This window comes from Osmerus mordax, chromosome 9, assembly GCF_038355195.1.
Source record: "Osmerus mordax isolate fOsmMor3 chromosome 9, fOsmMor3.pri, whole genome shotgun sequence".
In the NCBI taxonomy this organism is placed as follows: Eukaryota; Metazoa; Chordata; class Actinopteri; order Osmeriformes; family Osmeridae; genus Osmerus; species Osmerus mordax.
This window is the reverse complement of record NC_090058.1, coordinates 14,148,790-14,160,259: the sequence shown is the minus strand read 5'-3', so window position 1 is coordinate 14,160,259 and position 11,470 is coordinate 14,148,790. Positions and strand designations below refer to the sequence as shown.

The 11,470-nt window shown below is 50.1% G+C and overlaps 1 protein-coding gene across 1 annotated transcript; it reads right to left on the bottom strand.

The window, feature by feature from the left end:
* Positions 1-3,842: 3,842 nt before the first annotated feature.
* On the bottom strand, positions 3,843-11,292 carry psen1 (presenilin 1). Its single transcript, XM_067243584.1, is given in 14 exon segments — positions 3,843-4,434; positions 4,723-4,809; positions 4,811-4,842; positions 5,336-5,353; positions 5,356-5,571; positions 5,733-5,816; positions 5,901-5,999; positions 7,133-7,353; positions 7,612-7,679; positions 7,772-7,913; positions 8,470-8,645; positions 8,647-8,769; positions 10,359-10,444; positions 11,122-11,292. Coding segments are annotated over 13 exon segments (1,458 nt in total). The 5' UTR covers positions 10,395-10,444; positions 11,122-11,292; the 3' UTR covers positions 3,843-4,278.
* Positions 11,293-11,470: the final 178 nt, after the last annotated feature.

The following is an 11,470-nucleotide window of genomic DNA, read 5'->3' as shown; positions in this document are numbered from 1 at the left end:
GAAGAAGAAACACCCAAACAAACTGTAATTGTGGGAAGGCCAGCCATGTGAAAATATGTATTCAGTGATGGTTCCAATTCCACTTATACTAACATTTTCCTGCTGTTTATCCTTTTATGAGGTGTCTGGTTACAGATGTGTTACGTGTGGTTTTCAACAGTCTGTGACAAATACATTGATAGAGCCCACAAATTGTGTACTGTGCTGTGGTGGTCCTATCAATCCACTGGAACTAAATCGAGTCGTTTTTTGTTCTGTGGTGAATAGCAAAGATGGCTGTGATTTTGGTAATTAGACCAAAAAGACAACAGAAATGTAATTTCTCATGTTGACAAATAAACATATTACATCTCAGGTTGTGTTTATGATGGAAGGATGTGTGGAGACATCCTTTCAAAGCATCAATAATATGGATAAATGGATACATAACTGGAAAGAGCCTTTGTTTCTGTCTCAACGTAGGAGGTTGTGACTTCCTGCCCAAACTGGAAGTGCTGCTTCTGTAATCTCAAGACTCCATCTGAATCTTCATGGTCCCCTGCGGAGGCAGGTTCCGCTGGCCTCACATGAACACTAACCAGGGCTTCACAAACACCATCAGTCAAATCCAGAATTAGATGACCACCCTCTGTCGTCACAGTCACTCATCCCTCACGTTCCCCAGCCTGTCTGAAGCTTGCCAGTGTTGTGTGACAATTGTTTAGTCTGGCTCCACAATGTTGTTTTTGCTGTTGTTCTTTTTTGGACCACTAATGAGAAGAATGTTGTGTGTTTGACCTTTGTTCCAGTTAGACAGGCCTCTCTGTCCCAAAATTCCCACATCCGTAATGATTTGAGAAAGCCCCAATCTTGTGTCTTGGTTGTCATTACACATATAACCATGGGTTTAAAACGGACGCTGCACAGCCACAGTATTTAGGTTTACATTGAAATGACTCCACCTTTTGCCTCAAATTTCGCCCCCTTCCATCCCTCAACTCTGAACCAGACATTAAACATGCAACTATCTATACATTCAGGACAACGAACGTGCCGAGATTCCATCACGTGCCACCCTGTCCTTCGAGACCTCCAGTTTTCCACCCTCAAAAAGGATCCAGAGTTTCCAAGAGACCGTCTAACATCCTACCCTAATAACCATACTCTCTTCTTCGCTCCTGGGGAGTCAGAGCTGCCGGCTTAGCTTCTGAGCCTGTCTCTCCTTGGCGTCGAAGGCGTACTTGGTGTCCTGCAGCTGCTCTATGATCTCCTTGGCCTCCTTCATGTCCACGGCCAGCTGGTTGTACTTCTCCAGCAGCTCCTGGTTCTCCCTGCGGAGCTCCACCACCAGCTGGCTCAGCTCCTCGCTCTGCTTGCCGCAGTGCTGCTTCAGCTGCTCCATCTCCGCCAGGGTCCCCTCCATGCGCTTCACCAGGCCCTCCAGCTTTTCCTTCGACATCCTCCAAGACTCCCCGCAGACAGAGAGAGAGAGAGGGTAGAGAGAGAGAGGGTAGAGAGGGAGTGGTCACAAGGTGGTCGTTCGTGGTCGTTGGTCTGGGAGAGTCTTCTAGGTGTGGCGGGGTCTCGGGTCCCTGTCGCGGTGTGTCCTGTGGGTTGTGTTCTGTCCTGTGTGATTACCTGATCCTAATCCCTCCATCCCTTGCCTGTGTCACATGGACCAGCCACCACCCCCCCCCTCCCCTGTCCCTGGTAATCCCCTTAGCAGAGCTATCCTGGGCTGTCGACGACGCAGACACACCTCACACACACCTTACACACTCCCGCCTACTGATGGGAACAAACCACAGATTACCTCCTTTTAGAAACCAGCTTACACTCTTACTGAGAACGTTGCAACAAGGAGCCAAATTAATTGAGTTCAGGCTGTTAAATGTCCAAAGCAGGAATGTGCCATGTCTATACTCAGTGTTAATCAGGAATTTGTTTATGAAGAGGTGCTTTGAGGAAGTGACCCACAGTTGTAACCCAGCCAGAAATCCCTCTGCACAGATATGGCAGTGTGGTGCCTTGTTAAATCCCAGTGTGCTACCAAACACAAATGGATACATGGTCATAAAACGCCACTGTCCTCATGGCTTGCAAGGCCGAGCAGTCCCCATGGCGACAGTTAATGCCTCCGGAGTTCTAGGCATCATGCCAGTCTTGCTGTCGGCCAATTGGCAGAGAGGGGTCGACACGGAATGCCAGTGTTCCAATATTCCATGGAATGTCCACAATGTTCCCACTGTCCAGAGAGTTCTGTTGCGTCAAACAAGGGCGACTCAACAACGACTATGCCAGACATCCCAACCTGCAGAGACCATTATACAATCCCTGATGGACACAGGACGATGATGTGGAAGGTTGTAACTGCAATACTGCACTCTCTACAGGCATAGCTTGCTGGCGAAAAGACAGGTTAACATTGGGGGGTGGTACAGCTCAGTGGTAGAGCATTTGACTGCCAACCTAGAGGTCACAGGTTCAAAACCCCCTCTATATGTCACTTTAGATAAAAGCACTTGCTGAATGAAGAGGTGGTTAAATCACAGTGTGGATTAAGGGCCATGACTGATGACTGGGTAAGACTACAGCATTGCTTTATCTCCTCAGAAAGTGTATTCTGAGTGAATTAAGACTCTAGTTGGGCCCAGCTCCTTCAGGGTCTAATGTTGTTACCCTCTTCAAACAGGTGAGGGGCGGGGGGGTAACAGCAACTCACCACAGCTAATTAAAGGCTAATAACTAGAGCTGACTACAGTAACTAATTATGGCTAACTACATAGCTGGATGCTCATTAAGATCATCAGTTATTTATGTAATTTATCTGAAATCAGCAGCATTGATTCCTTTATGATCGTTTGTTTATGATACATCTGACAGCTTCACTGTACCATACTAATAATTACCCTGTTGTTGTCCGTTAGTTTGATGAATAAAAACAATTTTGTAAATTAACAGGAACCAATTATGTTGATTCATTTATAAATCATGTGGCTGGCATGCATCACTGGAACCACACACCTGTTCAATTCTTTATTTATAAAAAAAAGAAAGATATTTCAAATCAATAACTTTGCATAATGCTCATATGCATGTGAGGGGTGAAGAAAGGTCAGTCACTCAACATATTTTCCAGAAACAGAAAAGCAAAAACAGGCTCAGAACAGTGTAGTTTCCCTCTTCGACAGAGCGGACACTAAGCCATCCATAAGAGTGCAATAATAAAGAGTTAATTGGCGCAGCTAGTCTCTTCTTGCCAGACAGGATAATCTGTATTTAGAGAAGCCAGGAAAAGTGTGTCATTCTCATGAAACCCAATTCAGCAAGTTTCACCTCTGCATTTCTTGAAAGTACAAAAGCTTATGGTGTGCAGCAGAAAGATGATTATGAAGCGGGTGTGGTGCTCTGACACTGCTCCAGAGAAGGACAGATGATTTACAGACCTATCATTTCCTCCGACCCACAAAACGCTTCAAAGCATCGAGTTTAGCACAAACCATAGTGGGGATCCATGATGACATGTTCACAGGACTTCTGATTCATGCTGAGCATCTGTGAGTGAAAAGACTCGGTTCTTCGAAAGCTAGACGAGGCGAGCTCTCTCTCTACTGACATTTCAAACACGATTCAAACACATTAACCAGTATCGTCATCCTCATTATCATCATAGAATACATCGTGTCACATTAAAGTCCATAATTGCGTCTCTAAGGCTTAAACATCGTGTTGATTCGGACTTCCTCTCGGAGGGGGGAGTGGTGGTGGGAGGGTGCTCGTCAGGTGAGAAGTTATTTCGGCGTCTGTCTCTGAAATGTGCCCAGGACCATTGCCACGACAACTCTGTGTTGCAGTACCCCCCCCCCCCCCCCCCCCCCCCCCCCCCCCCCCCCCCCCCCCCCCCCCCCCCCCCCCCCCCCCCCCCCCCCCCTCCAGTACCCAGTTCCCGTCTGATGACAATGGCAACCAGAAACTTTACAGGATAAAGTCATCACTCAAGATGAAGAAAAACAAAAAAATCAATCATCATGGTTAAGCACAAGAGTTGCTGTGAGGATGGAGGAGGGGCAGGCTGGGGCCAACTCCAAGCCCAGATACAGACAGAACTAATGAAAACAGCTCTGGTCCATGAGTTCATCAGAGGGGGGCTGGATGAGCCCCCTACATTGTCCTTTGACCCGGGAGTGTCAGGGGAGGGGGGGGTGCTCTGGTGTGTGTGGCCTGAGCGTGCGTGTGTGTGTGTGTGTGGGTGGGGGTGGGTATCTCTTAGGAGATCTCTCTCTCCTAAGAGATCTCCTGCTAGATGTAGAACTGGTGGAGAGCCAGCTGGTCCATGAAGGGCCGCACCAGATTGTCCGTGGCGAAGTAGAAGACCAGGCCGAAGAAGATGGAGATGGGCAGGGCGGGCAGGGCCTTCTTAAAGATGGCCAGGAGGAGCAGGGTTAGGCACAGGCCCTGAGGACACACACACGCAATGTGAGGGGAACATGGAGGACTGAGAGGAACTGTTACTTATAATGCCTCATATTTGAGAGAGAGAGAGAGAGAGAGAGAGAGAGAGAAAGAAAGAGAGAGAGAGAGAGAGAGAGAGAGAGAGAGAGAGAGAGAGAGAGAGAGAGAGAGAGAGAGAGAGAGGGAGAGTCAGTCGGTGAGAGAGAGTCAGTCAGACAGACAGAGACAGTCAAGAAGGCAGATGTACATCTCCAGGCTACAGAGCTGGCGACAGGAGGAGGTGGGTCTTACGATGAGGATGGCCACGAAGCAGGCCAGCGTGGTGTTCCAGTCTCCGCTGGCCGCGGCCGAGGCCTTGCCCACCAGCATGCTGTAGAAGCATGAAGTCTCCCAGGCCCAGCTTCACACCCCCTGGAAACACAGCACAGCGCTCAGAGGAGAACACACACTCACACACGCAGCTCTTCAGCCCTGCGCCCTCTAACCCCCCCAGTACACACACACACACGTGCAAAACCAACCCCCTCACATCCCTCCTGTACTGCAATTACTGTCCTGTGGGGATCCCACCCCATAGTTACTGTGACCTTATGAGCTCCAGAGGAGCGGGAACTGTTGAGAGACGTGAAGTCTAGTCCTCTCCCTCTCTTTACTTTCTAATCTGTTCTAAAAACAGCCGACTGCAGGGACATGCTGAGACCCAGAGCTGGGCCCCTCTATAGGAGGGGGCTGAGTCCAGAACCACCAGCCTGCCTGGGAGACCCGGGGGCCCCCGAGGCCAGCAGAACCCTGCTGGCTATACTCCACCCCTGACTCGGGCTAACCGAGTCAAGTGGGCACGAGCAGAAGGTTTTGTGGGAGCCGGAACCTTCTGTCCAGCCAGAGGCGGGTGGGAGGGACTCACTCTCCTCGTCGTCGTCGTCGATGGGGGGCGGGCGGAGGGCATTTCCTGGACCTCTCTCCTTGTGTCGTCAGTGGACTGGAGCGGGCCCAGCTGGTGCTCCTGTTGCCCCACCCAGTTGGAGGTGAAGCCACCATCATCCTCGGAGGGACTCGCCAGGGCTGAGGCCGGGGCTGGGGCTGAGGCTGGGGTTGTGGCTGGGGCAGGGACTGGGGTTGAGGCTGGGGTTGTGGCTGGGGCTGTTGATCCAGACCACGTTAAATGAGAATGAATTACCATGCATCATACATGATTATAGTATAATGAGAATCCAAATATATATAAACACATATAACGTAAACAGCTAAATGTTGTTGATCCAACGATGGGGGTCCATAGTCCTCTGGTTACCACGACTTACCCTGGCTCTCAGGCTGAGAGGCGGAACCAGAGTTCTTCCTGGGTCTGTCGGTGTCGGCCATGTTGACCAGCCACACCATGGTCGCTGTGGGGAGGAGCAGGGAGACATGTCGGGTGAACACGGTTCAGGCTAGCGTGTCTGTGCTGAGACGCATGCTGCAGGTCTTACAGGAGTAGATGAGGGCTGGGAAGATGGGCTCATTCCTCTCCTGGGCCGTCTCCACCAAGATCCTCAGAGGCCCTTTAGGACACAGCACCGCTAGCAGGTCTGGAGGGGGGAGGGGTGGTAGAGAGAGAGGGGGGGGGGGGGGGGGACAGAGAGAAAGGAAGAGACAGACAAGTGTTTAAAGCATGAACAGAGGAGTCTTTCCAAGGCTGAGGGTGAGACCAGACTGAGTATGAGATCAATGGCCGTGCTGGCTCTCTCCCTTTGTCTCTTGACTCTGTGTCTCTTTCCATTTCTCTCTCTGTCAGTGGTTTCCTGCTGGGGCTAAGTTTAGGGTTGGGGTTAGATTAGGGCCAGGTCATCCTGATTCTCCCACTTCCTCCCGAGTCTCTCCCTTCTGTGTGTGTAGACTCTGTGCCGACATCCTGTCGCTAGACAGCAACCAGCCGGGCCCCGCATTCCACACAGAACATGCTGGAACCTTCAACAGCCTGTTGTTGTGTTTACATTAAGTCAAACTATTAGGCCACAAATAAAGAGAGGACAGAGAAGGCAAGTCTTACTCACAGAAAAAACTGGAAACAGTCAGAATAAAATCAGATATAAACCTAATAGCCAAGACAAAGAGAGCAGAAGCAGTCAGGCGCTGGATAGCGTACAGGTCAGAGTGCTGGTCAGCTGGTTAGAGTGCTGGTAAAGCTGGTTAGAGTGCTGGTCAGCTGGTTAGAGTACAGGTCAGAGTGCTGGTCAGAGTGCTGGTCAGCTGGTTAGAATGCTGGTCAGCTGGTTAGAGTGCTGGTCCGCTGGTCAGAGTGCTGGTCAGCTGGTTAGAGTGCTGGTAAGCTGGTCAGAGTGCTGGTCAGCTGGTTAGAGTACAGGTCAGAGTGCTGGTTAGCTGGTTAGAGTACTGGTCAGAGTGCTGGTTAGCTGGTTCGAGTACTGGTCAGAGTGCTGGTCAGCTGGTTAGAGTGCTGGTAAGCTGGTTAGAGTACAGGTCAGAGTGCTGGTCAGCTGGTTAGAGTACTGGTCAGAGTACTGGTTAGCTGGTTAAAGTACTGGTCAGAGTGCTGGTTAGCTGGTTAGAGTGCCGGTAAGCTGGTTAGAGTACTGGTCAGCTGGTTAGAGTACTGGTCAGCTGGTTAGAGTGCTGGTCAGCTGGTTAGAGTACTGGTCAGAGTACTGGTCAGCTGGTTAGAGTACTGGTCAGCTGGTTAAAGTGCTGGTCAGCCTCTCACCATAGACGGAGATGACAGCGAGGATGAGCCAGGCGGTCCACTCAGGCAGGTACTTGATGAAGACGAGGGCCATGAGGGCGCTGATCATGATGAGGTAGGCCTGCTGCAGCCGCAGGGGGCCCTGCCAGTGGATGCAGATCATGCCCACCACACCGAAGTTCCAGATGAGCACGGCCAGTGTGATGTAGTCCATCGCCACGTTGTACGTCTTGAACACCTCCCTGTGGGAGGGGGCGGGGCCAGAGGGGGAGCAGAGGGAGGAAGGGTGGGGGGCAGGCCATCAGTGACACTCACCTCCGTAGCTCAGCATTGCAGATGTACGTACAGAATAATCCTGTTTGAATCATCAGGAGTACACCCGTGGACACGCTTAGCCGTATCAGTACGCGTGTTCCCTCACCTCAGAGAGAGAGAGAGGAGGGGAAGGCATGGGAGGAGGGGAGAGAGGGAGGAGAGGTAGAGGGGAAGACCAGACTCACTTGAGGTAGATATAGGAGAAGAAGAACAGCAAGAGCAGGGAGGACAGGAAGAGCCAGCCCTGGATCACCTGTGTGGACAGAGGTCAGAGGTCAGGGGTGCTGGTGAGACCAGGAGGGCCCGGACAGGCGTGTGGGCCGGGGGGGGGGGGGGGGGTCGTACCTTGTAGCAGCGGTACTTGTAGAGCAGTACAAGCACCATGGTCATCACTATGATGACGCTGATCATGATGGTGGCGTTCAGGATGGAGTTGAGGGCCCGCTGGCCCACCGTGTCCGTGTCCTCAGGGAAGGGTGTGTAGATGCTGAACACCAACAATAAGAACACAATTATACCATCATATGATGCCATATCTAGCAGATGCTTTTAGCAACATGGAGAGGGGGGATTTGAACCGGCGCCCTCTAGATCTGATGCGCAGTCAAACATGTCTACCACTGAGCTATACCCATCTCCACAGTAAACAACATCTTAACCCTCTTAATCCCAGTCAGAACTGTGCACTGAGAATGAATATATTTTACATTTATCAGGAAAGACAACAATTTGTAGGTCTCCAAAATGATGCATTAGCATCATCTAGTGGTCATGCTGGTGTACTGCATTACAGGCAAACCACAGCTGCTTGATTGCAATGTCTCAATCAATTGACATTTGATTCCTTTTGCAGACACCTTCATCCAAAACAACATCAGGAAATGACTGTTCAGGGATGCAGTTAAGTGGTGCGGTGGCGTAGCGACCCTGCGCCCATACGGCATCACAGGTAAACCCCCCAGTTGGTGCGATAATAGAATTCTCAAGTCGAGTCCTCAGTTAACAGCCCTCGTTAGTGGGAACCTCGTTAGTGCAATACTCACAGTCTCTGACCATCGTTCTGCGTGTAGAAGCTGACAGACTTGATGGTCGCCACGACCACCACCATGCAGAGCGTGACGGGGACGAACAGCATGATGACGTGCTTGGCCCCGTACTTCAGCGTCAGCTCCTCGTCCTCGTCTTCCTCGTTCTCCACCACCTGCGGGGGGGGGGCGCGCGGCGGCGGCGGGGGGCTGGCCGTTGTGTTCTGCCGACCCCCCACCTCCTCCTCCTCCTCCTCCCCCCCCTCGGGACCTCACCCCAGTCACCTCAGGCTCCGAGGGCTGGGGAGCCTCGTTCGCCTGGGGGGGGGGGGGGGGGGGGGGAGGGGAACGCAAAAGGAAAGATGACAGGAGAAGAGAGGGGTGGAAACGAGAGAGAGTCAACAGACCGAGCAAAAACAAACCACATCCAGTGTGTGGTTCATTCCACACCACTATCAAGGCATGACTGTGAGTCTGGAGCTCAGCCAGTCACGCTGCTCCTTCCCCCCCGAGGAACACTACCCCGGCAGCCCTGCTCCACCAGCCCTGTCCACACACGCCAGGGGACACCACGAGGAGGAGGCGGCAGGGTAAACACTGGCTGCCTGGCAAGTCCAGACAGCACACCTGCCTCAGGTACCCACCAAGGTATGCAGCTTTATACCCTGGCTGGGATCCCGACAGCTGCGCTGGGGGGGGGGGGGGATACATTCTGACATCAAATTAATTTTGAGCTTCTTTGTATTGCAAACGTGGTTTCTCAAGCTTATGTTTTCCCAGATATATCCTAGTGCCGGGGTAATCAATAGGCGGACTCCGGTCCGGAGTTTTTTGCATTTTGCTCCTACTAGATGTGGTTTCTATCTTCCGTGTCCAAAGGTCCAATCAGGAGCTGTAACAACTGTTAGCACCATGACAACTCACTCCCTCAACGTTGGCCGCAACCTCTGTGGGTCACGATGGTTGTGTGTGTCATTCGCAGCAACTCAGGCTAATCGATTTGCTGACGGTACCCGTTTCTTCCTTTGCGAAAATCATGACGACTCAAACCCCGACAAAAAGCAAAAAGTAGATTCAGAAAATTGCTAATTTCAGACAAGTATGCATTTGTGCTGTCGGTGGGGAGCACAAAACCGATGTGTTTAATCTGCAATGAGACGGTTGCCCTTGTCAAAAGTGGTAGAGCTAATGTGAAACGTCACTATGCAGAAAAGCATGGACACAATGAACAAAATTACCAGCAGAACTCTGAGGTAAGGGCCAGAAAAATAAACCATCACTGTTCCGGACCGAATGGACATTTGGTGAGTGGACCTTTTGGATTTCTAATTGAGTACCCCTGTCCTAGTGGACTAACGCTAATGAACTGTAAGGTATTCGTTTAGCAGATGCTTCTTATCCAAAGTGACGTGCAGGGGGATTTGAACCTGCAAACCCATGATCTACAGTCCAATGCGCCACCACTGTGCTACTCTCATCCCCTGGTACAGCACAGTTCTGTGTAAGTGTAGGGGGGCTGGTCCATCCTAAACTGACCCACTTTCTTCTGACCTGAGAGGCTGCAGGTGTTGCTGTGGAAACACAGAAGCAGAGATAAGCGAAGCAGAGATAAGCCCAGGCTCCGAGAAGACTGGGGAGCAACTGAGACAGCTGGACTTTGACTCACCGGTGACACAGGCCACACCTTAGTCTTTGACAATCAATCATTAATTACTTGATTGACGATAAACAATCATACAGTAGAGCATTTGTCTGCGGATGAAGAGGTTTCAGGTTCAGATCCCCCTCTTTGTGTCGCTGTAGGTAAAAGTGTATCTGCTAAAGGACTCCGTTATCATTCTCATGTAAAATATTCACATTCACAATATCAGCAATCCTGTACTCTCTCAAGCTGGATTCATACTGACCATATTGTTCTCAATATCCTCTGCATTGTTGGCCATTGTTGGCTGAAAAGACTTGTGCTTTCACATGCAGGCAAAGTTCTTCTTTCCTGGAAGAGACAGAGAATGTCGACTGTGTCAAGTGTAAAGTACAGTATGTTGAAAATCTTGTGACTCTGGACATCAGTGACAGGTAACCAACACTGTGCATCATACTGAATATAAAATTGTTATATTTAATTTATGACATTATGCTTTAATTCATAGATAAAAGCAAAGATAAATTAAAACAGAACAGCCTGAAAACTTGATAACGCCATACATCTGTCGTCACGTATGACAACACATGTGGGAGTAACTAAAGCGTTTCATACATAATTACATATTTGTATAGCCGTTCCCTGCCAACTATACTCCTCTATCAGAGCCTCTCTGATACAAACCCCTACGAGGGTCATTGGGAACATACTATGGACAGAGTTACCAAGTCAACAGTTAATATGACTTTTCCCTCCCTCGTCCCTTTCAGCGATGCCCATTTAACTATCTGACCAGCTACATACACGCAAACTACCGGTCATGCATTATACAGCAACTGTTTTCAAGCTGGCCATAAGGACACAGCAACTACCTTCCCAAATCTAGCTTTACAAGTTGTTCAATTAACAGTTCTGACTTCTAGCATTGCCTAGGAATTAAAACGATAAGGAGACATGGCTAACTGTGGTTAGCCTATTCATGATTGAGGCAGGGCAGCACGGCCGTGCCTGATGTGAGACGGGCGAACCTGGTGCTTGATGATGCCCGATCCTATTTCGTTTTTCCGTTTGCTAGCAGACCAAAACACCAAAAATACAGACGTTGCCAATGTGGTTTAGTTTCTACGACGATATAGGAGCCAGGGCGTTGATGTCTTTAAACCCGGTTATGGACACTTTCTTCCTTATTGTTCCTTGGTTCTTTTTGTTGAAGGCTTAGCATCCGGGCTGTAGGGAAAGTGCTTCCGTTGCTACAGTCAAATTTGGGAGGCATTCAAGATTGCAGGGTTTTGTTGTTATAGTTTGTACACCTTAACGGCCCAATTGAACAACGTAAATGGTATGTGTTGACTTAATACTTCTAAAAAATGAGACACG